The 26,724-nt window shown below is 50.1% G+C and overlaps 1 protein-coding gene across 1 annotated transcript in view; it reads right to left on the bottom strand.

Moving 5' to 3' along the window:
• Positions 1–12,698, bottom strand: part of DACT1 (dishevelled binding antagonist of beta catenin 1) — a 32,744-nt gene extending 20,046 nt beyond the window's left edge. Inside the window, exon 1 of the mRNA XM_084835968.1 lies at positions 12,177–12,698. Coding sequence (XP_084692094.1) covers positions 12,177–12,524 — 348 coding nt within the window. The 5' untranslated portion in view covers positions 12,525–12,698. The remainder of the gene's footprint in view (positions 1–12,176) is intronic.
• Positions 12,699–26,724: the final 14,026 nt, after the last annotated feature.

Below are 26,724 nucleotides of genomic sequence, written 5' to 3'. Positions count from 1 at the left end.
GTTTTGAACATAATCCCACATTCTGCACTTTTTCTGTTGTTCCACAGAATCAGATACCATGCCTTTTGGGCTAGAAATTTAACCTCATTTTATAATGCAGGCATTTGGTTACTATCTCAGTTGCACGTCACAGATCTATAGCTCTACACACATGCCAGCAAGATTATGAGTTGGATCAATGCAACGAAAGCACACACAGTAATTCCCTTCTCTACCCTCAATTATACAAATACATTACTTTCTCAGAAATAACTAGAGTGTTTAAGCAGTCTTGCAAAGGTATTCTTGATGCAAACTGCTATAAAGAATGAGTTTAAAATAAGCTCATTAACCTCAGGTCAGAGCAATCAGTTTTCCTGCTGAATCTTATAATTATATCTATCCATCAACCACCCAGTTTTACAAAGCTTTTATATATATATATTGCTTTGTATCTTAAAATGTTTCACTGTGTTGCCTCCGAGAAAGTGCTGCACCTTAGAAAAGGCATGAATGGAAAATTCAGTAATTTATGGCGTCCCATCTGGTGACATAAACGTGTCAACACCTTTGCTTGTCAATGATTGCTATTCAAGGGCAGGTCCATGCAACTGAAATCAGCTAGCACTCCAGGGGCATTTGTATGCCACTGTGAATAGTGCAAGCACACTTCAAGGCAAAATTTGGAGGCAGTTCCTGTAGGTTTTTGCAGGTTCAAGTGCCTGCATCTGGCTGCTATTTTGGCACAACGTCCCACACATCTTTTTAACAACGTCCCACACATCTGAGATTTGCCCTCCCTCTCCTCCAAAACCCCTTTTCTGGCATGGGTGGAAGAGGAACTACTAGAAAGCATAGTGGTAGAGGCCAGCATCAGACTGCCTTTGGGGAAACTTGCAACCTTTCACCTTGCTTGGAGAGCGCCTCTCCCAAATGCCTTCTCTCTAGGAACTGCAGAGCGGAATATCAATGCTTTCACTGCTTTAGAGAGCCAAGAACTCCTTTTTGACATCAGCAGCCATTACACCAATCCCTCACCTCACTTCAGATCTATTTACATGCCTAGAAACCAACACACCTCATTCTAGGGAAAGGGACAAAGTCCTGAGGACAAGAATGAATGTGGACAAATATAGAGCACTGAGAAAAAACTGCCACACAACAGTCCTGTAGACATTCTTGCCAGTAGAGCTGGACACCATGGCAAAAATCTGGCCCTGTTTTGTGCCAATCCAGTTTCAACTCTGCTGTATCAACTGAATGTTTGCACACAAAACTTCCCAACCCATCAGGTTGTTAGTATTAAGTCAAAATAAGGAGTAGTCCTCAAAAGTGGGAGTGGCAGTTGCAGAGGTGAATTGATTCAAAGTTACCGAGTCCTAATCATTTTGAGCAAAATGTGCACTTTGACAGGAAATGTTTAATTTTATTGTTTAAGCTATAAATGTTACATCAATGAATTTAAAATATACATTCTAAAGACAAAGTTACCTATTATTATGTACAAACAAAGAATCTTGTGGCACCTTAACAATTAATAACTAATTTGTAGACTTCTTCAGGCAGGGTTTTCTTATGTTACACCCCACGTACGTTGGTGTTGCCACATAGATCAATACCAATAAAAAAGGATGTGTCTGTCCATCCATCAGCACCATAGCGCAAAGACCATTAAACCTATACAACTGAAACTTGGCATGCCTACTGAGGGAACCCTTGGGTGTGCACTGCAGGGTTATTTTGTTTTTAAAATTCATTAATTAATTTAAATTAATTTAAATGTATCTATGTGGCTGAAGCCTGCAGTAACATCTTCAGCCATGAGGGGCAGACTTCCCTAACCAGCACATAGCTTTGCGGTCTGTACGTTGACACCCTAGGAGATAAGTAGTCCGAGAGACACAGTTATTCACCTGTCCCCTCCCCTCTGTTGTGGGGCAGCCTCCCTCAGGGGAAGGAAGTGGACAGACCCCTCCCTCAGGGGGCTATAGGGGTGCACCATGGCAGAGGCCGTGCCTAGGGGTGCCAGTGGACATGACTTCACTCAGACAGAGCAGGCACAATGTGTCCAACTCTGACAGCAGCCCAAGTTTGCTTGAAGGCTTTGCTGTATCAAACCAAGGGCTATTCCAACCCAGGCGAAGCCAGGTCTGGACAATTTTAGCAATAAAACAAGACTTGAAGTTTTAGAGATGCCACAACCCCTGTATTACATCTAGACAGTCAAACCTTTTTGTACCTTACAACATAAATAGTTTGACACAGCCTCTTGAACTACAATCAGGGATGTCTGTCGCTTGGAAATCCAGCCCTGTTTGGGCTTGAGAGACTTCTGCTGCCCACCCAAGTTGGCTTACATTTGCAAGCCCAGCCACAGGTTTCCCCCAAAGTCTGGGGACATTTTCCATATTTCGCGCAATTTGCACAAATCTTGCAATTTGCACAAAATTCATCCGTAATTTGCGCAAATAAAAAACACGCAAAACCCACTAACTGGCCCAACTCGCCACAGACTGAGTCTGTGTTTGGAAACAGACCAAAGTTTGTGGGACTGAACTAATGAAAACTCTTTGAGCTCCACCCCCCAAACGGATTCCTCCGACATCCCTAACTGCGATGCATGACCTGCAGCACCAGGCTGATAACAGAACACAGCAATATTACATAGCCACCTTGCAAAGCAGGATTTAATTTGGTCAGTGCTGGGATGGGAGATTATCTGTGAATGCCATATTCCCTGCCCTCAATTCCAGGATGGAAGGAAAGCAGGATATAAACATACTAAGGGTGCAATCCTATGGACGTTTAGACAGAAAAAAGTCCTACAACTCCCAGCATGCCCTAGCCAGCACTGCGGTGCTGACTGGGGCATGCTGGGAGTTGTAGGACTTTTTCTGTCTAAACATCCATAGGGTTGCGCCCTAAATAAATAAAATCCTAGACCAGTCTCCCCCAACTTGGTGCCCTTGAGGTGTATTGGACTACAACTCCCAGCATGCCCCAGCCAGTCATGCTGAGTGGTGCATGCTGGGAGTTTAAGTCCAACACACTGGGAAGGCACCAGGTTGGGGAAAGCTGTCTTAGACCTGGCCATTTGCCTCTGAGTCCACTGCGCCTTGACACCTGCGTAACTGCATTTGCTCGCATCCGTCTCCTACTTCCTTTTATTCTCCCTGCCCCAAACTTGAGGCTGCAAGTGCCTTGAGGCACGGACCCATCTTTTTATTACATGCAATGTATGTATGCCATACAACGATCATGCTGTCTAATTTTTTATATTTAAAATTATTTTTTTAGAATCATAGAATAGTAGGGTTGGAAGGAGCCTATAAGGCCATCGAGTCCAGCCCCCTGATCAACACAGGAAGGCTGGCTTAAACAAGAACTACAAGTGACCCCACTTGGCAGATTAATAAAGGCAGAAAGAAGATTCATCTTGCCATTGTCTCCCTTGACTTAGAGGCAAGTTGACGGACCTTTTAAAAGGAAAGGTTAGGGTTAGGTGGGAAAAGAATGAGCTCCCTAGAGGCCTGGCACCTACGCTGTACTCCTTCCAGTGTCAGGTGAAGACCTGCATTCTCCCAGTATCTTAGCATTTTAGCTTCCTAGTCTTTTAAGGGTGCAATCCTATTGGGATAGGCGGCTGCCTCCGAACTCGGAGGCAACCGCCTACCCAACGCAGGGCAGGAGAAGCAGGAAGGGGTCATTCACTCCCTGCTTCTCCTGCCCTGCATTTGTGGCTAGACAGCCGATTTTGGCTGTCTAGCCCTGGGAAGGCGGAGCAGGGGAGGAGGCTGCCAGATGACACATAGAATGTGCCATACCGGCATTTCCGCCTTCCCCGCCCCGGAACGCCCCCCGGATTGTCCTGTTTTGGCCACTACGCGCTCATCTTCTGAGTCATCTTCATCCTCACTCCGCAAGGCAGCATGGAAGGGGGGGAAGGTCGGTTTTCCGGGAACCAACCTCGGATTGCGGGCTCCGAGGTCAGTTCTCGGAAAATCACATATCCTATGGCTGTCTAGCTGCTGACTAGCAGCCACAGGATTGCTCCCTCCCTCTGGTGTTTTAAATCTGTATTTTAAATCTCTGCATTGCTGCTAGGTTTTATTCTGGTTATACTCTTGCTTTGTGATTTCAAACTTTTATATTTTATATTGTTTTATGCTGCACTTTGTGGTTTTAATTTCTGTGAACCACCCAGAGTGCTTCGGCTATTGGGTGGCATAGAGACAGACAGACAGACAGACAGACAGACAGGAGGCACACCACGCTTTAGAGAAAAAGATGTGGATTAATTCAGTGCATGGGCTGATTCCCCAACCCCTGACAATGGGCACAAAGGTTGGTCTTATGGGCCCCTTCCAACCCTACTATTCTATGATTCTATGATATGCCAACAAAGACATATTCTGAGAATGGATGAGGATGGAGCTTGAACTTCCTCTAGGAAATATCCCTGCTGGAAGCCTGCCGTTCACATTGGACTAGGGCCAAACTACACAGAGTCACTGAGTTGGAAGGGTCCTCAGAGGTCATCTAGTCCAACTCTCTGCCAATGGAGGGAATCCACTACCAGAGCCACCTTGATTGGTGGACACCCAGCCAGTCCCGGCCCAACATATCTGGCCGGCTCAAGCAAGGTGGTGGTGTCCCCAAAACCCTGTCGGCCATGCCCTCCCAACTGCCGTCGAGCCTGCTCGCTTGTTCCTGCTCACCCAGCTGCTGCCACCTTGCACCCCTTACCAGCCATGGGGATCCTGCGAGAGGTCAGCCAAACTATTGAAAAAGATCGTCCGAACTATCACAAGAGCTTGGCCAAACTATTTCAGCTGACCTTTCACAAGAACTCAACTGCTACAAGCCCCTGCACCTGTGGCCGTGGTACGGAGAAGCAGCAGCACACCCAGCAGGTTGCTCTAGAGAGCCCTGCCAGCCGCTCTCTTGCAATTGTCACAGTGGGAGAGCAGCTAGTGGGGCTCTCCAGAACACCCGCTGGAGGAGGCAGGGAGGCAGCGGTGGGTGCTCCTGGTGGGGCTGGGAGAGAGTGGCACGATTTGTCACTCTTCTCACTCTGCCGCCTGATGTGGGCGCATGAGCCTGCGTAATGACAGAGCTGGCCCTGCACCCAGCTTCTTCATTAAAACCTCTAACGAAGGGAAGGCCCCCACCTTCCGAGGCTGTCTGTCCACGGTTGAACAGCTTGTACTGTCAGGAAGTTCTTCTGGAAGTGTAGTTCAAATCCCCTTTCCTGTAATTTGAACCCATTTGTTTGGGTCTTACTCTCTGGAACAGAAAACATTTACTCCATTGTGTATGTGACTACCCTTCAAATAACTGAAGATGGCTGTCATATCACCCCCTAATCATTTTTTGCCAGAGTAAACCTACCCAAATCTTCCGATCTTTCCTTGTAAGACTGGGCCTCCAGTCCATCGCCATCTTTGTCTCCCCCCTCTGGCCAGATTCAAGTTTGTTGAGAACTGGACACAGTACTCCAGGTGAGGGGCTGTAGGACAGGCAGGAGGGGCCGTGGCTTAGTGGCAGAGCCCCTGCTTTGCATGCAGAAGCTCCCAGGTTTGATCCCCGGCATCTCCAAATAGGGCAAGAAAGAATCCTGCCTGAAACCCTGGAGAGTCACTGCCAGTCGACAATATAGGGCTAGATGGACAGCTTCTCATATGTGTGACCAATAAACTTTTTTTAAAAAATGTGGATAAAACTGGCCACTTTATTATGAAGAAGAAAAAACAGCTGCATGGCCCTGATCTGGAACGTGTTCTCCGTCAAGGGCACCAGCTTCCTGCCCAAGGCCCCCATCTCCTGGGCTGCAGTTTCCCTCAAAGGTGCTGTTTGCACAGAGCAGCTGGGCAGGAAGCCGAGATTTTCAGCAGAAAATGAATGAAGGGCCCCAGTCTGGATTAGGAGTCGATTCCAGATCGGGGTGCTGTGGCTGCTTTTTCTTCAAAATCTATGTGTATGTATCTGTATGCATTTATTTAGATATGTATAAGCCTCCTTTCTGAACCAAGCCCAGCCAATAAAAACAAAAGTGGCCAGTTAAAGCACCTCTTTAAAAAAGCATCTTTATTGTAATGGGTAGAGAACAGCCTAGAGAACAAGTCAAAGCACCATTTACAGTTATTCGTAGAATCATAGAATAGTAGGGTTGGAAGGGGCCTACAAGGCCATCGAGTCCAACCCCCTGCTCAATGCAGGAATCCAAGTCAGAGCATCCCTGACAGGTGGCTGTCCAGCCTCCTCTTGAATGCCTCCACTGGGGGAGAGCCCACCACCTCCCTAGGTAATTCCTTATCACCAAATCTCCTTTGACAGCAGCGTTGAAAAAACTGAGATGGCACTAATTAGACAGCCATCCCATGGTCCCTGGGCGAGCATTGCAGGGACCATGGGATGGCTTGGAAAAACCCTTCTGTGGTCAGAGACGACGCTCCAACCTCGGGAGGGGTGCCTCAGATCCGCCCCCTGGCCCTGAACCCTTGCAGCCAGTGTGGAGAAAACTGTGCCAGCTACCCTTTGACATCAGAAAATTGACCTTGGAGAGGGGGAAAAGGGGGCATTCCAGTGGGTGAGGAGGGGAGGAGACTGGAGAGGCCAGGATACGATTTATCCCGAGCCTCCTCTAGCCTCCTTCCCTCCCTCTCCAAAGCATGCTTACTAGGCCCATCTCCCAAAAATAAAGGAGATCGGAGGACAGGGAGGCAAAGGTCACCTCCACCACTCCTCCCACTCTGTCGTCTTCAGCCTGGCAGGGCATAGCAATCACGTAAGCCTCCAAGTTCAGGGTCTTCTGAACAGCAAGGGTGCAGTCCATAGGACTGAATCTTTAATCTTGTTATCAAACCCCATGTCAGGATTCCCTTTTGTCCCTGCTGAACTTCAAAAGCCAAATCAAAACACAGACAAGAGGCTTCTATCCACAGCTCTTTAATCCTTTTCTTCAATGGGTCATACAGATGCAAATTGTCAGTAACTCAGAGTCTACAAAGGAAATGCCTTCAGGGAGTTCAAAGGGAAGCTACGAAAGTTGAAAGTTGCCACCGTTTGAGAAAAGGCGGGCAGGTTATCCTAACTTAAGGGGGGGTGTCTCCCTCTATCTCGTGAGGTCTCTACGTGTAGAGCTACGTGTAGCTGTTCCCGCTGGGACAATTGGGCAGATTGCCTAAGCTCCGCCCCTGCCATCTCTCTTGGCTCTGCGTCTGCACCTGGCATCTAAGAATTCAGGTTCTCCAAGCCCCACCTGTCCCTGTTCGCTATCTCTCACAGGGGTGTGTGAAGAGAAGCCCTCTCCCACCAGCTGGACTATTGAAACCTGAGGAGTCTGTCTCTCCCTGTCTGGAAGAGTCTGGGAAAGTTCCTCCCCGTTTTGTGGTTCCTCTTCGGAATCTGAGCTACTCTGCCACTGCCTTTGCTCAGAGGAACCCCTGACACCCCACAAAGCTTTTGGACATGAATGCTATCTGCACCAGGCATTTATATAATGCCATATAAGTGTCCAAAGCACGTAAGGTAAGAAAAACCCTACACTGGGGTGCAGAACCTCCTTCAGTCCGAGGGCCAAATACCATTCCAGAGCTCTCGAGGGCCGCAAGACAAAAGGGGCAGGGCCAAGATACCAAAAATACCAACATAGTGTCGCTTGAAGTTCTTGCTCCCTTGCGGGAGGCGTTTTGACCTTGTACAGTGGGGGAAAAAACTGCACAAAAGTTGGGAAACCATCAAGCTATGGTTGGGAGAAAGGCTGTGGGGCCAGGAGAAGGGGGCATGGTCAGGTGAAGAACCCCAGAGGGCTGGACTGGAACACCAGGCAGGCCAGATTTGGCCCCCGGCACTGAGGTTCTGCTCCTCTGCCCTACAGGATCATATCAGAGGCCGACCTCATCCAGCATCCTGTTTCCCAAATGGCCAACCAGAAGTCTCTGGGAAGCCCATAGGCAGGACAAGAGGGGAACAGCACCCTCCCACTCATGTTCCCCGGCAGTGTTGGTTTGTTTATTAATGTTTATCCTGCCTTCCAGCCCCAAAATGATGTTCACTGGTACTGAGAGACATGCTGCCTCTGATCCTGGAGGTCATATATAGCCACTCTGGCCAGTAGCCATGGAGAGCCTTCTCCTCCACAAACTTGTCTGACCCCCTTTGAAGGCCATCCAAGTTGGCGGCCATCGCCACATCTCGTGCAAGCGAATTCCATTGTTTGACTATGTGCTGTGTGAAGATGCTCTGCCTTTTTTCTGCCCTGAATCTCCCAGCATTTCTATACATTATGTTCCCCTCCCCAGATACCCACCACCACCACACCCTACACAGAGCTGCAGCTACATGGAACTCTGTCTCGGTGATTTCCACACGGATGGTATGTCCAGTGGAGGCTGGTGGCTCTGATGTCAGTGGAGTGGTGTATCCACTCCGGGTTTCAGTCAGAACCCTTCAGAACCCTAATGGGGCTATCCAGAGTGTGGAGCAAATTTAGCCTCCACTGTCTTTTAGAATGGGGGTGGAGGCGGGGATGCACAAAAGCCAGGAAAGCACCAAACGATTGGTGATTGGTGAAAGGGGACACGGTCATCTGGGAAATGCTAGGGGGCTGTTTGGGGACCCCAAGAGGTCCAGATTTGGCACCCACACCCTGAGATTCCCCACCCTTCATATAGGGGCAAGAAAGGAGAGTGGCTAATCATGTAGGAAAAGACGTGGAGCAAGGCAAAGGACTGGTGATGCTGTTTGGGACCCAGAAGATTCAAGGCATGCAAGAGAGAGGCAGCGGCTCAGGAAACAAGGCTCTAGGTCTGCTTCCAGAAGGTGCCCCATTGAAGAGCCCCCCCCCCACACACACACACACATAGAGCCTGAACAGGAAGGAGACTCCACCTTAAATCCTCTGATTCCATTAAAAAGGAGAGAGCACCAGATGAATTTCTGCTTTCCTTTACAGAAGAACAGTTGATCTACTCTCTTATCTGTCCACAGCTTTGAATTCTTTTTCCCTCCCATGGAAGAATCAAACATTGTATTTAAAGATGGCGGACACTGGCTTGGATCATGGGGAAGAGACAACCACAGCTGCTTTCAGTCTGACGTGTTCCAATGAGATCTCCATGAGCACTGCAGCCTTCAGGAGCCTGGTCATCCTGGGGCAGAGAGACTCTGAGCTGCACCCCACAAGCCTCAGCAGACGCTAATGCTGCTGGGTCCTAATTAGACCCTAATTGCACATGCACATTACATCCAAGGCCATGCAGAAAAAGCATTGGTAATCCAAACCCTGCCTGCCCACACATAACATAACCTGCAACACACCACCAGTCTCAAAGAAAGAAAGGACTTCTCTTCCCATTTGCAAACGTTTCTTTGCCCGGTTGCTTCAAGGAACTATAGGTGAGCCAGTGCTCTCTCGCCATAACAAATTAGTTGCCCTGCTCTGATCTCTTTCCTGACAGAACTAACGGGTAGCATTTTGGGGAACTACAGCTGCTAAATGAGCTTTCTGCATTCATGTCCCGCCCCATTCCCAGCTCACACATGCAAAGCAGAGGCTTCCCCCTACACACACACCTGCATTCTATTTTGCATTTGTGGTGGCGAAGCTTTGGATTGGCTGAGTTAGTGTGATGGCATGGAATATTCACAAACATTCCACCTTCTCAGGGAACAAAGCTGTCGGAATATTTGCAGCCCAAATTCTGTGAGTGAAGGAAAAGCTGTCCATTTGGGTGGGAATAAAACCTCACAAAGGTCCTAGGGAACAGAAGGAGCTTTGTGGCACAGGAACTAGGCCCTTCTTGTTTCTTCTGCAGTGTGCCCACTGCCCTTTATGATGACCCAGCCACTTCTCCTGGCCTCCTGTCATGTCCCCCACTAACCCCATTCACTTATCCATACGATTCTGCTTGTCATCGACCGCGCTGCCCCTTTTCCAAGAAGTCCTAGTTTTGAACATGCACACACACCACTTAATATCAGGTCAAAATAAAACAAATCAATCAAGCACATTTTTCTATCGTCAGCAACGTTCCCATCTATTTTATTGTTTCTGCCTCACTGACTTTGCAGAAACTGGGCTTTGCTGGCACAGAAACCCAGCCTCTCCTTGGCAGGCAGCTCCAATCCGTGTGGCACAGAAAACACGAACAGCCTGGCCACATAGGCAGGCGGCGCAAGTCCATAGCTGTGCCAATCCACCCTTTTTATCACGGCTACAGTGACACACACACCCCTGGGGGCAGGAGGGACTTCTCCTGTGCAAACCCCTACCGAAAGGAAGCCCAGGACAGCCTTTGGAACAGCGATGGGTGCAATCTGGGGTAAGGCTCACTGCACAAGCCCCATTGAAAAGAAAATGAGGTCTGAGGGGGAAAACCTTCTTCACCCCAGTGGGTAAAGACCCCTCGGAAAACCCTCCTTCACAAGATCCACTGGAATGCAGCAGGCTCTCAGCTCAGAGGAGGCCGGGGAGGAATGTCAGCTGAGCAAAACAGCACCTGATTTTGATTTTTGCTCTGAAGCCTTCACAGTTCCCTGGCTTTGCTGCCAGTGTTTTGAAAGTACTGGAGGAGGCATTCTTTTGCTTACTTTACACGGAGCGGGAGCTCTGCAACAAACAGCAGAGCCTCTCCCACATTCACCTTCCAGTGGGACTCATGCAAGATGAGCTGGGGGACAACGACGACCCAAGTCCATAACAGCTTTTCCCCTGTGCTTTATCCAAATACGTTTACGCCCACTCTTTGGGGCATGGAGCAGGGACAGAAATGAGAAACCAGCTGATGCGGCTCATTTTCATCCCACAATGGCTCCAGCAGCACCGACAGAAATTCAATAAGAGAAATGTTTCATTCCCAGTCCATCCAATACCGGCTCTTGTCTACAGGCGACAGGGACAGCAGCGTCAACAGCATCTACAGGAAGCAAACTGCTTTCCTACAGCAGGCAATCTAACATTCACCTCCATGCCCATCTTGGAAACTGCCAGCCTCGATGGGCATTCCCTCCCGGTCTCTTCCCCCCACCCCTTTTACACACACAATGTGTCAAAGTGACCTCCCCACATCTCCAATGGAAAGAAACAGACCAGCTGCAACACGGAAGATTTGGGGAAATGTTGGCTTGCGGGGGGGGGGGGGCTATTCCCTATGGTCACTTTTGGTGTGTTGCGATGAACCCTCGTTTGGAAGCTGCAGTAATTAATCACTATATACTAGCAGCTATGGCTGCTATTGTTAGCCCAAAAGAGGATGAGCACAGGGCAGGCAAGGATGCAGAAAGGGGATGCAGAAAGGGGGAGGCGGCCAACTGTCCTGCCTAGGATAGACCTAATAAAAATAAAAATAATAATTTCTAGAAAGACTCTGCTTCTGTGGAGTTCAAACGAGGATGAATGCTGGGCAGGCAAAGATGCAGAAGGCTGAAAGGGGGAGGCGGCCAGCTGTCCTGCCTAGAATAAACCTAATAATGATGAGGATGAGGATGATAATAATAATAATAATAATAATCCTACAAAGAGACTGCTTCTGTGGAGTTCAAACAGAGCCACACTGCTCTTCAAAAAGCAACAGACAGACATCGTGTGTCCTTGAAGGATGTTTCAGAATACCGGGAAAGGAACCTTCCCAACCCACGGATGCCACTGAAAACGACACCCTGCCGGGTTCCTCTCTTTATGGCTCCCACGGGAAGGCACGGGAAAGTGGGTGCCAGCCCCATCTTGCGCGGGCCCCGCTCTGCCCACCGTCTTGCGCCCGGGTCGTTCTGGAGGAGCGCAGGCATGCCGGGCGCCTTTCGCCCCCTTCCCCTCGGGGCAGCTGCGTGGCCACCGTGTGAACAGAGCGCCGCAGCGGCAGCCCCCCCCCCCCCGCAGAGTGCGGGACAGCCTCATCTGATCCCCGGTTTCTAATCCGCAACCTCATCAACCGGGCGCTTCCCTTTCCGGAGGTCCGGGGGGGGGGGCCTCCCTCCTGCTGCGCGCGGCAGCAAGAGCCCAGGCGCGCGCGGACAGACCGCACGGCCTTGGGAAGGGCGCCCCGCACGCGCTCAGAGGTACTCTCGGCACACGTCCCAAGGCTCGAGTCTTGGCGCTGTCTCGGCTGAGGGCGCGGGGTCATCCAGCCGGGCTTTCCGCGGCGCCCCCGCCCTTCCCGCCGCCCCCGCGCCAGGTCCCGGCGCGCCCAGCGGCTCACCAGCTGCCTTCGCAGGAGCAGGATGTTCTCCTCCAGGAACTTCTCCTCCAGGCTGCGCGGGGCGGCGGCGGCTCCGTCGCCCGGCGGCGGCTCCCCGGGGCAGCTCCCCGCCAGGGCGAGGGCGGCGGCGGCGGGGGGCGCGGCCGCCAGCAGCCGCTGGACGCGCAGCTCGTGGCGCTGGCGCAGGAACTCCAGCTCGGCCAGCCCGGCGAGGGCGGCCTCCAGGCGCTCGCGGGTGCGCAGCCGCTCCGCCTCCGTCGCCTCGCTCTTGGCGCCGTCCCTCGGCCAGCGGGCGTCGGGCTCCCTCGCCGCCGCCGCCGCCGGGCCCGGCTCCGGGCTCGCCTTCATGCCGAGCCGGCGCCCCGCTCAGCGCACGGAGAGCTCCGCCCGCGCGGCCGCTGCGGACGCCCGCGCCGCCGGCCTCGGCGGCTCAGCAGCGGCGCTCGGGCGCCGGGGAGCGCGCAGCCCCGCGCCGGCAGCCGCAGCAGCAGCACCCGGCCGCCGCCTGCGCGCCGCCGCTCTGCCTCCCCCGGCCCTCCGCGCGCCCCTCCAGCCCCTCTCCCCGGCTCCTCCCCGCTCGCGCCCCCGGCGCCTCTGCCTCTCCCCGCCCTCCGCCTTCCCCGCCTCTCCCACCAGCGGCCGCGCCGCCGCCGCCGCCCCGGGGACGCCGCTCCGAAGAACGCCCGCCGCGAGACCCGCGCACGGAGCGCCCCGCCTGCCCGGAGCAGCCCAGCGGCCGCCGTGGGGGGCTCCGCGCGCGGTGGCGGGCGGCGTGCCGCAGCTGAGCGCCTGCGGCCGTGGGGCGCGTTCACGGCGCAGAACGGTGGGTTGTGTCCGGGTAAGCCCTACTTAGAGTAGACCCGCTGAAACGGATGGGGCGTGCCCCGTTCGTTTCAGTGGGTCCGCTCCGAGTAGGGCTAACTTTGGATACAGCTGTGGGTGTGTGACTGGACCGGGTTTGCTATTTGTTAAAAGCGAGGCTTCTGCCTGCTGATGCTTCCACGGAGAGCGAGCCGCGCTGCCCAAGGTCACTTTCGTGCTTCGCTACAGCCACCTTGGCCTCCATCAGCTTATATGTGAAATTAGGGGGGGGGGTGCCCTTCACACTTATTACATTGAATCTCCTTCGTTCCCCCCCCCCCCCCAGCGCGTTCTTCACAGTTGGGAGAGATCCTTCTGGAGTTTATTACCATGTGCACTGGATTTCACCATCCTGAATGTTGGACGACAAGTGGGTTCAACTTCCCGCTTAACCACGAGTGGGTTCAACTTCCCGCTTAACCGTGAAGCTCACTGCATGACCTTGGGCCAGTCCAGTTTGCTCATCAGGGCAGCAATTCCTGGGTTCGTTAACCCAGGAATTGCTGGGAATGAGCAGAGGGTGAGAGCTGTTTCCGCTTTTAGTCAACAACGCAGGGTTCTTTCATAATGTGCAAACCCAGAAACTGGGTTGTTTAGGGGTTAAACTTGGTTTGTTGTTGGGTTAACTCTGGGTTGTTTAATCCCTAAACCCAGAGTGTCCGGTTAATGAAAAGCAGAAATGGCTCGTGAGCAGCTCACATGCTGCACTCATCCTCGTCAGTTCCTGGGTTCTGCAACCAATTCCTGGGTTCAGCAATTGCCTCTGTGATGTGTGAACCTCTCGGTGTAAAGGGGCAGGGGAAGAGAACCAAGAATGCCACCCAGCGCTCCCTTGGAAGAATGGTGGAATATAAATGCAAGTAGTAACACTATTAATAATAACAGTAATGCCTCATTGCCCATCCCTGACTCCAGATGTTTTATGAACTGCCACCCCAGTGCAGGTGCTTGCAGGATACCCTGTTTAAATGCCTCCACGGCAAGAACTGTCCATTTATTTGTGCTTCCTGTTTTTCAGTTGGTTACTGATGCATAAGAGGGCCCATGACGTATCCCATGACTGCTAAGCTTACTCGGGAGGCATCTTTGGTGAGGGACTTCATCCAAAGCTTTTTGAAGGGATGCTGTCGCAGCAGATTCTCTGCATCAGCAGTGGCTGGGCTAGATTACCTTTGAGGCCCCTCTCCGCTGTAGGGTTCTATGCAAGTCCTTCCGCATGTGGTGTGCCACAAGGAGTATAGTAGGAACACCTACCCCTGTGGCAGTTATGGGAATAGGAGCAGCTTTGAAATAATAATAATAATAATAATAATAATAATAATAATAATAATACAGCAGCAACAACAGTAACAACAACAATAATATAATGGCACTTTACATCTTGTAATTCTTATAAGAACTCTGAAAGGTGGTCAGTATTTTTAATACTATTATTTTTATTAAATATTAATAATATTATTTTTTAATTTTTTTTTAAGGGGCCACCGTGGCTTAGTGGTTAAGACGCTGAACTGCAGACTGGAAGGTCGGCAGGACAGCAGTTCGAGACCCGAGTGCTGCGTGAAGGAGTGAGCTCCCATCTTCAGTCCCAGCTTCTGCCAACCTAGCAGTTCGAAAGCAAGAAATTGCAAGTAGATAAATAGGTGCCGCTTCGGCGGGAAAGGTAACAGCGTTCCATGCACCTCGGTGTTCAGTCATGCCGGCCACATGACCACAGAAGGATCTTCGGACAGCGCTGGCTTTTCGGTTTTGAAATGGAGATGAGCACCACACCCTAGAGTCGGACACGACTGGTTGGGGACACCTTTACCTTTTTATTATTTTTTATGATACCTATATTGTAAATGGGGGGGGCAGAAGGTAGAACTGGTAGGTCTCTGGGTGATTTGCAGTAGATTGACAAGGACTTTTAGATTCCCAGTAGCAGCAACAAAATGACTCCCACCAGCCTGCCCTAAATGTTGTTGCTGAAATGAAAAGGTTTGGGGTAACCAGGAGTGGATTTATGTGTGCATGAGCCGTGAGCTCCATTCAGTTCTGGTACTCAAAACAAATTCCTGGGCCCAGAATTCTTTCATTCTAAGGGTGCAATCCTATGCATGTTTAGACAGGAAAAGGTTCTACAACTCCCAGCATTTATGACATTATGAGTGGTGTAGGGAAAGTGGAATTCAGGTTGTCCACAATGATTGTCAGTAGATCAGGGGTGAGCAACTTGTGTCCCTCCAGATGTTGGATTGTAGCTCCCATCATCCCTCCTCACTGGTTATGCCAGCTAGGGCTGATGGGACTTTCAGTCCAAAAAAATCTGGAGGGCCACAAATTGCCCACCTCTGCAGCAGATTCAGGACAGACAGACAAAAAGTGCATCTCCATAAAGTGATGGCAAATAGTTTAGATAATCTTAGATGAATCATTGGCCTGATCCATCAGGGCTCTTACATGCTTTAGAGAGCAATCCTATGCACGTTTAGACAGAAAAAAATCCTGCAACTCCCAGCATTCCCCAGCCAGCATGGATTGCGCCCTGTTTTTTGCACCATGCTCTGATTTGTGGATCTTGGGGTTGTAGTAAAAACAACAACAAAGTAGATCCTGCAAGCCTGGGGTCTGCCCACCAGATAACCCTGTTTTAGGCCACCATTGTGTAGGGCAGGCTTTCCCAAACTGGGGCCCTCCGGATGTATTGGCTGTGCTGGCTGGGATGTTGAGAGCTTGGGCTGGACACATCTGGAGCACACCAGGTTGAGGGAGGCTGGGATAGTAAAACACGGGAATGTGGTGTTGGGGAAAGCTGTTTCCCAGGGAGGCAGAGACAAGGGGGCTGAGGAGGTGTGGAAGGGCGAGCACGAAAGGGCCCTTTGAACCCGATGGGGCTGTCCCAAATTGCGGAGGGCTGTGATCAAAGCGTTGGTGTGGCAGTGGCTTTAAAGTCAGCTCAAGTCAGCCGCGAGGAAACAAATGTCAGGTGGTAGGAAAGCTAATTACAGCATGGGGTTTGCACTGAGGTTTCCTTGCGCTGGGGGCATGTGGGGAGGGAAGACAAGGAGGAGCGGGCTTCAAAGGGGAAACAAAAGCAAAAGGCAGCGCTGGAGGCCAAAGTGGCCACTGAGTCTTCCATGTCTGGCCCTATGCAGGAGAAAGAGTACGATCGCAGAGGAAGAAATGTTCTCGGGGATTTTGTGGAAAGGACATGAGCCATTTTGGGGCGTCACCCAAAAAAGGACACCAATTTGCATAACGTTTCCATATGCAAATGTGTACATGTAGGTGCAAATCTAGAAATAGCTTTTACTTAAATAGAAATTTAAGACATCTCTTCATAGTTAAAAGGCAGGCATTTTTTGGCCATGCCCCCTCTTTAATGAGCTTCCACCGTGCATTAAAAACGTGGTTGTTCAGGCAGGCATTTGGGGTGGGTTAGGGTATTTTAGAAAATGTTTTTATTGTAGAATTTTATTGTTTTAAACTGTTTTATTATATGCTGTACATCACCCAGAGTGGCTGGGTGACCAGCCAGATGGGCGATTAATAAATTTAATTAATAATAATAATAATAATAATAATTACACGGGCTTTCCCTGAACTGTGACCCAGCCAGCTGTGGTTTACGGCACACAGCAGAGTGTGCAGTTCTGTTGCTGATTAATGTCTATGGAGTTGTTTTTATTGTTGTTTTTATGCTACTGTATTTTAAATTCACCACTTTGATACCTTTGTGGAAAGCAATATATAAATACTAATATTAATAATAATGATAGTGGAGAAGACTGACCAGGTGACCTGTGTGCCTTTTCAGTCCAGGTGCTGACTGTGGACGGGCAACTTCAAGGTCCCTGGGCTCTCCCTCCTTTTGGTTCTTTGACTTTAAACCAGACTTGGACCGGACAGCCTATCAAATCGAGGACGCCTTCAAACAGAGGACTGTCCTCTGTAAAGTAGGACACCTGGCCACTCATAAGTTCATTCCCTTAAGTCAACCTTCTCCAACATGGTGTCCTCTGGATGTTTTTGGACTACAACTCATATGCTAGGGAAGGTTCCATAATGCATTGGCACTCACTAGGAAATGGTCAAAGATCCATATGAATCTAGGGAACATGGACCCTGGAAGTGGGGGATGGAAGGAGTTAAGCCAACAACAAGCCATCAGCAATTATAGGGTTAACTCTAGGTTGTTTAACCATAAACAACCCAGAGTTCCAGATTTGGATGTCACAAAATAACCCAGGAGTGCCCTGGATGAAAACGGAAATGACAACTGATGTGCTCGCTCCCACCCACTTCCACCAATTCCTGGGTTAAACAACCCGGGAACTAACTGTGAGGTGCGAACTGGCCCACTGGATTTGCACATAATGTGAATCCATGCTATGGATTGTTGAATTCTGGGTTGTGTGAACCCAGACGCACTAACAAACCATGGTTTATTAACAACAAACAATCCAGAAAGAGAACCCATGGTTTGTTGTTGGGTTGTGAACTCTGGATTGTTTAAACAATGGGTTGTCATTTCATGTGAACCAGAATTGTGGGTTGTTCATGGGTTGTTTCATCAGGCTACAGAGGTGGCAGGCAGGAGTGGTCAAAAAACCAACTGATCTACATGGCAGTACTACAGCACCACAAAGGCATTTGAAATGAAGGGAGGGCGCAGGCAAAGGAGGTGGAAACAAACAATCCAGGGATTCAGAAAACAAAATGCGGTTTGTTCGATCATCTACTAGCTAACCCTGGGTCACCCGTGGTAACAAACCATGGGTTGACTATGGATTAAATAAACCATGGGTTAGACCCAGTTCACACATCATGGCAGCAATTCCTGGGTTATTTAACCCAGGAATTGCTGGGACGAGTGATGCAACAAGCTGTGCACTTATCATTTCATGCAATTTAAACCCAGAAATTGGCAGGGGTGCACGGGAGCAAGCAAGCATGCTGCTTGCCACTTCCATTGTCAGTTAACCCAGTTCTTCGGTTGTTTTGGGACATGTATACCCAGAAACTCTGGGTTGTTTATGGGTTGAGAAACCCAGAGTTAACCCAACAACAAGCCATAGGCCGACTCCCACTGTACTAGTGCTGCCTTCTCCCTTCTCTGCACCTTTCCCCACCAACAGCTCCACCTAGACCCTAGGCCTAAAGGGCTGACACTTAAAAAGCAACTTGTGAGAAGTTGGAATGTTCATAAACATTCCATAACACCTCAGCAGCTTAGCTGAGAAAATCTCATTTCAATATATTAAAGCCAGAGCTCTTACGGTCAGTAGCTCCAGACATTTAAAAATGTGCCACTTGCATTTACTTCAGGATGTGTGTTTTTCTTCTGTCAACATTTATCTGGTTTGGGGAGCAAATCTCCAAAACCACTACTTTTTTCTGAAAATCTTTATGTTTGTGTTTCTAATTCGCTCCCCCATTCACCTTCCTGAAACCCAGCCATCATAAATGCTTAGCAGATTATTATTATTATTATTCAAATTTGCCTTTGACTTTGCATTGGTTGATAGATTGTTTAATAATAGATTTGCCCTTTAAGCTGAATCTCTAAAGTTACCCCTCTTTGGGTTCTGTTTCAAACCCACAATGCTTTTTAAAGCATTAGCTCCAAATCACCAAATGTAGATGGGAAGATGTTCCCCTCCCTTTTCCCCCTCCCTTCGTCAAAATCCTTTCTATAAATGCAAACCGTCTTTCCTGTAAACCCAGCTGTGCAAGGAGGCTGAGTGAAAAAGGAATTTCAAGAATCATAAACTTATTATTTTCCCTATCCCATTCCTTTGTCATGATCAGCATTTTATGGATGATTCTGAGCAATCACTAGCCCAGAGTCTATCTTTAAATTGGTATACAGACAAATGTGTGGAGGGGTGGGTGGGATTGTAGCTGCTGGCCCCCACCTCCACCCCAATGTATGCTTAAGCTCCTGTCTGCACTGCTGTCTATTTAATTTATTTAAAGTATTTTTTTTGCTGCTCATCATCCAAACAGACCCCCATTGATGCTTACCTACAATCAATAAAGACAAGAAAGTCCCTGTCTGCATGCTTTCAATCTAAAAGACACGAGCTATGTCACAAAAGGGAAAAAGGATGGGGAGGGAAGAGGAAAATAAACAAATGCAGGCACCATTTTTTAACGTTACGTAGCCGTTCTTATAATGGCCATCTGGAATGGAAACAGTTCAGGGCAAGGTGGAACCGAACAGAGCTGGTATTTCAGCAGGGCAGGTGGAGTAACCCTGCTTTGCATCTCTCCCTCTGCTGCACCTTGATGGAATGGCTGCAGCCAGGTGAGAGTTGAGGGAGGGAAGCCCTGATGGAGCAGAACTGAAGAGATCATTTGGCTTCCCATCTTGGCCGACGCTGCAGCCTGTCACATTTGGATAGATTACAGGTCGCGTCATCAAAGTCTGTGTACATTGGGTTGTGTGCTCCTCAGGCCCTGGACAGATGAGAACCCCAGTGGTGGAGGTTGCGGGGTGGATCCAGCAGGCTCCATCCGGGCCTGCTCCCCTCCACAATGTTCAGCTACGCACAGATTTAAACGTTTGCAGCACAGCGTTCGCTATGGTTACACAGCATTACAGTTCTTGTGTTCTTTCTTCCATTTCTCTCCCACCCACTGCTGAATTTTCTCTACACCCATTTCATAGTTGGGAAAACCACAGCAGAAAAAGAAAAGAAAGGGATAAAGCAAGGGGGGGGGGCAAAAGAGGCTTAGCAGTCCAGGAAGATTCTTTCACATTCTCATATATCTATCCAGCTTGTCCCTTTTTCAAAGAAAACACCCTCATCCCCACCCCAGTCTACTGGAATCTCATGACTGAGCAGCTGATTGAGGAAATCGGATCCCCGGCATTTCGCTTGTTGCTGTTTTATGAGGACCAGATGTAGCTCACAGGAGAAAAGCTCTGCAGAACTCCCTCCCCTCCAGTAGCCACTCAGCACTGCGGGATGCATTTCATTTCAAACCTTCGAGACATTGCTAAGCTAATTCATCCCTTTATATTGTCATGGAACATCATGCCTTGCCCACCATAGCAAAGGGTTTTTTGTTACACGTCCAACTTTGTTTTGTTTGGGTGGCAGATGGTGAATCACAGACATTCCATGTTCCACGCTAGACAGCTTCAGCATCAACCAGTGCCTTGAAAGTCCACACCACAGATCAAACACCAGACCAAACTTCCGGGTGCGCTGTTTACCAGCTTTGGAACCTGGGGCCTATCTAGCCACAGTGTCACGTGCCTTGGTTATGTCCAGATCTGCAACTGGTGCAGAACGTGGCAGCTAGAACACTTGTGGGAACTAGACATTTGGATCAGATTGGTCCTATTCTGTATCATTTACATTTATTCGATTGACTGATTGATTTGTACCTTGCTTTTCTACTAGGAAAAATGGCACTCAAGGCAAGAACTTCTTGGCCAGACTTGCTTTGCAGGGATGCCCCTCCCTTGGGGTGGCTCCCTCCTACGTTGGCTTCCATGAGTGGCCAACCTGGCAGAGCATCTGAGCCCTGCCTCTAACTGTTCCTGCTTCACTCTGGGGCGGACCCTAGCATCCCTCAAGTCAGGCCTCTCGCCCTCCTCCTCCTCCAAAACTTGAGTTCTCGTGGTGGAGGAATGGTGGGGCCGTTCAGACTTGGCCGTCTGTGGGTCAAGGTCTTGGGAAGAAAGCCTCGCTGTATCTGGGCTCATTAGGGAGGGTGCCTCCCCCTGTTCTGGCTGTACCCATTCAGATTCTGAGTCTGAGCTGCCAGACATCGCCACATGCTCAGATTCATTCCATGGCAGTGCTTAAGGATGTCACGCACTGACTCCAGGACTGGATAGATCTATTAATGCAGGGATGGGGAACCCCATGACTGGGGGCCAAATCCAGCCCTCCAGGAGTCCCAAGCCGGCCCTCCAAGGTTCCCCATATAGCCACGCCCCCTTCCTCTGCCCATGCCCTTTCCCCTCAAAAACTGATTGTTGGGCGGTTTCCCAATTTTCTTCCTTCGTTTTAGAAGGTTGAGATGCCTCTCCTAAGGCATAGTCATTATTAGCAGTAAGCGCTTTAAGCTAAAATATGCTGGGGTTGCTTGCTTGTTTTTGGCTCCGCCCCTTTTGCCTTTGGCTCCACCCACTACTAGAATACCATCTCTGAGAGCTTCACCAAAACTAAACATGCCCCAAGGGCTGAAACAGGTCCCCCGTCCCTGTACGGTACCTGTAAAACGGGTGGACAACACTCCAGGTGTTGTAGAACTACAACTCCCATCATGCATTACCACTGGCTAGCGCTGATGTTGCAATCCAGAGGGCCACAAGTTGCCCATCCCTGACCTAGAAACTTCATGTTCAGAGGCAGGATACCTCTTGACAACAAGGTGTTGAAGACCCAAGGTATGCTGGCTACCTGTGCCATACCCTTCCCTCTTCCCTTCCCATATTAACTCTTCCCTTCCCATATACTGTGACGCATTAGAGCCTGTGTGGTGTAGTGGCGAGAGTGTTGGACCAGGAGCCAGGAGATCCAGGTTCTAGTCCCCACTCGGCTGTGAAAGTTCACAGGGTGACTTTGGGCCAGTCACAGGTTCTCAGCCCAACCTACTTCACAGGGTTGTTGTTGTGAGGATAAAATGGAGAGGAGGAGGAGAATGTCAGCTGCCTTGGGTTCCTTGCAAGAGGAAAAAATGAAATAAATAAATAATACCCACCCACCCAAAACCCTTCTCCTGCATGGCAATCTTACAAAAAAAATCTTTGAATTTGTTTTACTTGAAATGATTTGGATGAGAAATTAATTGCCTGGTTTTGCCTCCTGTGAAATTGAAATAAATCCTTGCAATTCTTTCTAAATTGGCACATATAGATATACATTAGGATATGCAGACAATATGCAAATTTGTGTCCTTGGGGTCTGGGCCTGAAACTTTTCAGTGCCTAGCAACTCCTCTGGGGAGGAGGGGGAGGGGATTGTTTTACTTTTCTCCTTGTCTACTTTTCCAAGATTTTTCTCAAACCAGAACCTGCCATCACTATGGAAATGAAGCAAACACGCGTCCATAACCTCATAAGAGTTGTTTTGTTTCTGCTCAGATCCCGGAAAACACCGCCGATTGCAATCAGAAAAACACATAGAAAAATCATTTTTTGTATTTAAGATGTTTAATCTGGCAGCCAGTTTGGAGAACATTCCCCTCCCCATGCCAAACAGCTGCTCATGCTCCCCTCTGGACGCTGCTGCTCTCTGGTGATGGCTGAACTCTTGGCAGCTCCGAGATTCTAAATGTTATCCCCATACATCATGCGTGGCTTCATTTAGGGTCTTTTACCGGGGCATTAGTTTTTCGTGTATTCTATTACGGGCTTGGAACAAGCAAAACCTGCAGGGCATTGAGAGCGTTAGAAAGCAGCTTAAGACATAGCCAGACGGCAAAATGGCTTCGCCGCCGCCCCTCCGCACGACAAGAGGACTTGCCTTCCTTCGTCAGCCGCATTAAATTAAGTTAATGCGCAAACATCAAGGAACCAGTATCCTTTCTCTGGGCCTGGTATAAACTTGTAAACCCCGACCTACTCACAAAAGGCCTTCTCTGTTTTGGAAAAAAAATGGAAGATTAGTGGTTGGCATTCTTTTAGCTTCCTGAGGTCCCTTTGTTCAAGCTCTTTGCATTTCTGGCTGCCTGATTTGTCTGTATAGCTAGATGTAGTAGCATGGCATGTATTAAAAAAGGTAAAGGTATGCATGTTAATTATACACAAGTGACAAATGTCTAGGGTGGCCGCATATATATTGCCATAAAAGAGGAAATGCATCACCCCCCCCAAAAAAGGACCGAAGTGGGCAAAGATTTGCATAAAATTTGGACATGATAATTTATATCTGTAGATACAAGTTTAGGAGTAATTATAATTTCAATAGAAATCCAATAGATTTTGTTGGGGGGGGGGGGAGACTAATCTGGTGACCTTCATGCCCACACGTTTTTGCAATGTGTAGCTGGCCACTCTAAATGGGTTTGAAACCTAGTTTGGATCACTGAGATCTCAGGGCACACATCCGACTGCCCCGCCCACCCCCCCTCGCTGCCGTGCATGGGCCCAGCAAGAGAGAGGTGGTGATCAGACATTTTTTACATGGCTAGGCCCAGTCCACAAGTCATTCGATTCCAGCCTCTTGCTCATGGTGTCCTGAAATCATGGTTTTAAGTTACTGCCAATGGTCCCGATCCAGCTGTCGTTGCAGGCAACTGGTCACATGGAACTGCAGCTGGCCCTGTGCATGGAGCTGCTTCCCCAATTCCTATCAGTGGACGCATCCAGACCACTGAAGAGGAGAAGCATTGACTCGAGATGTCAAAGAGGATAATGACCCACATCCAAGAGGCCTGCTTATGAGGACAGATCTCTCTTGCTGGAGAGGGGGCAAAGCTTACAGGGAGGCCAGTTACGTATCACCCAAAAAAAGGACGAAAGAGGACCTCGATTGGCATCAGATTTCCATATACCAACTGATACGTTTAAGACCAAATATGGGAAGGATTAGTATAACTTCAATAGAAATACAGTGTCTTTCCACCTTGTGGGCCAAACTGTGACCAGGAGAGCCGTGTGCTTGCCTACTCGGCCTGCTGACCAGGTGCTGACTGTGGATGGGCCCCTTCAAGCCCCGCCCCCTGGTCTCGTCTTCTTATGGTCCTTCGTTATCTTTAAACAGGGTTTGGACTGGACAGCCCTTCAGGCAGAGGGTTGTCCTCTGTAAAGTTGGACATATGACCACCACCACCCCAAGCAAATTGAGAGAAAAGTCCTCAGCTCTAAACAGGTTAGGAGATGTGAGGACCCCAGGCCCAGACTGTGAGGTGATTAACAGGCAGACCGTTTGTAATATCCACCAGCCCACCCAATGGAGCCAGGACAGTCCTCTAAAACAGTAGCTATGAGGGCCACCACAGACGCTAAGGGGAGCAGGCCCCCTCTTGCTCCCCGATCCAAGCACTGTGGCCAGGCCACAGGGAGGGCCAGATTCAACCCTCCATGCTTGCAAAGGGGCCAGCTGTCCTCTTTTACAGAGGACAGTCCTCTATTTGAAGAGCTGTCCTGTCCAGTTCCAGAACCACAAGAACAGTTGCCCAGCAACACTTAACGCCTGAACAGTAGACTGAACAGGCAGACAGGCAGAGATCACCTGGCCACAGCCGTTCACACTATGGTGAGGTGTACTGTATTTCCATTTAAATCAGAACAAGTATTTCTAAATTTGCATCTATACATATAAATTAGCATATGCACATTTTATGCAAATCGCGGCCCCCTGTTCGGGCGATGCCTTCCCTCTTTTTTGGTGATGCATAAGTGGCCACCCGGCCTCAAGAACAAGCTGCTCAGACCAGCAGAGGGCAGCAGATCGCGAGCTTTGTGGCAGGCCGTAGGTAGCACAGGGTTCGCCCTCCTGGGCCACGGGTTCCCCGGGGCCAGGAGGGTTCTGGCCTGCAGTGTTACAAGCTCAGCTTGAACCGCCTACCGAAGCTCAGCTTGAACTGGTGTCTGGCCTACAGGGCTCCCGCTTCAGGGCCATGGTGCCTGGGGATGGGAGGGAAAGACGGACTTTTCTTTGACGGGAGAAATTTCTCAGGAAACAACAGACCGGTCGCTGTCAGCATTGTCTTAATCAGGTTCAGGATTGCTTTTGCTTTCTAGTAGGGCTGTGCAGGGATCCCCAAAGCGGCTTCCGAGGCGGGCCCGATTCGGCTTGGGCAGATTCGGGGGCTCCCCATCCCGCCTCAGCCCTGAACCCGAAGCGGGGTTCAGATGGCAAACCCCGCTTCAGGGGCCCCCTCCACCCCCCCGCGCAACCCCCCAGCTCCTTACCTGGGCCGCCTCCTCCTCCGCTGCTGCCGCAGCTGCCACCTCCTCTGTTGCGCCACCGCCCCCTAGCCACCGCCGCGCCGCTGCCTTCGCTGCTGCTGCTGCCTTCGCCGCCACCACCTTGTCCACCGCCGCCCGCCACTGCCGCTGCCACTGCCACCGCCTCCTGAGGCCTGGACGCGCAGCAACTCGTCCTCTTCCAGGGAATCACCATGTTTAGAATGGCAACCTCCTGGAAGTTCCGCAGCCGAGGGCGGTGGTGGACAAGGCGGCGACGGCAGTGAAGACAGTGGTGGCAGTGAAGGCTGCGGCGGCGAAGGCGGTGGCAGAGAAGGCAGAGGTGTGGCGGTAGGTGCGGCAGCGGTGAGAAGGCGGTAGCGGAAAAGGCGGTTCAGGTAAGGACCTGGAGGCACCCGGGGGGGCCGGGCCGGGGGCCAAAGCTCCGAAGTGCACCGAGTGCTTCGGTGAGCTGTCGGCCCGCTCCAGGTCGCTTCGTGCCCCCGCCGCTTTGCCTCGGAAGGGGCACAAAGTGACCAAAGCAGCCCACTTCAACTCAGGGTTCAGGCCTCGGGCCGAAGCAGTGCGCAGCCCTACTTCCTAGTCTAGTGTAGACACAGTAGCTCCAAAATGTACTCTGAGTCAGTTGCTGCCCCACTGACTCCGATGTCAGTGGGGCAGCAACTCCGCTCCAGGTTTCAGTCAGAAGCAGCCAGAACTCTAAAGGAGCTCTCCAAGGTGCGAAACAGGGCGATGGGATGCGAAGCGCCTTGGAGAGCTCCTTTAGAGTTCTGACTGGTTCTGACTGAAACCTAGAGCAGATTCACTGCCCCACTGACACCAGAGCCACCAGCCTCCACTGAAGGTGACTCCTGTTTCAGTGTATTAGGGGATTCCCTCATTTCTCTTAGCTTACTCTCAAGCTGTGTTTAAGAGCTGAAAGTGGTATGAGAGAGCTGGCGCTCTTCATCCTGTAGATACACACATTTCTCTTGTCACACCGTCACATCTGGGCTAACAGGTGTTGTAGGCTTTTGAAACAACACAAAAACCTGCAAGACCTGTTTTGTTGTTCAGTCGTTCAGTCGTGTCCGACTCTTCGTGACCCCATGGACCATAGCACGCCAGGCCTTCCTGTCCTGCGCTCTCTCCCGAAGCGTGCTCAAGTTCATATTCATTGCATCCGTGATGCTATCTAGCCATCTCATCCTCTGCCATCCCCTTCTCCTTTTGCCTTCAGTCTTTCCCAGCATCAGGGTCTTTTCCAGGGAGTTTTCTCTTCGCATTAGGTGGCCAAAATATTGGAGCTTCAGCTTCAGTATCTGTCCTTCCAGTGAGCACTCAGGGTTGATTTCCTTTAGGATGGACTGATTTGACCTCCTTGCAGTCCAGGGGACTCGTAAGAGTCTTCTCCAGCACCACAGTTCGAAAGCATCAATTCTTCGGCGCTCAGCCTTCCTTATAGTCCAGCTCTCACATCCATACATTACTACCAAAGGCAAAAGTGAGCCAAGTATATACCCACACTATGAGTAGAGACCCTTCTTTCAAACCACATTTAACTCTTTGGGTGAAGTCAGACATAATATAAAAAAAGGATTGTAAGTGAGTCCCTCAGCCATGTTGTAAGCTTGGCTTCCTCCAGGCTTTGCAATGTGCATGATAGATGTACATGCCAGTGAACTGAACACTGCTTCCGCTAACTGCCTTAAACCTACCATCCTATATTTCAGGCAAGCGGCCTGCCTTTCAAATTATGTTTTAAACACCACATGAACACTCATCTGTTTATATGTCTTCCCTTTGCCTTATTTTAAATAACCAGATTTT

Source organism: Heloderma suspectum, chromosome 1, assembly GCF_057233095.1.
Source record: "Heloderma suspectum isolate Gila_16-S chromosome 1, 16-S_ref, whole genome shotgun sequence".
Classification (NCBI taxonomy): domain Eukaryota; kingdom Metazoa; phylum Chordata; class Lepidosauria; order Squamata; family Helodermatidae; genus Heloderma; species Heloderma suspectum.
Note: the sequence above shows the minus strand (reverse complement) of the source record. Positions and strands in the feature narration are given on the sequence as shown.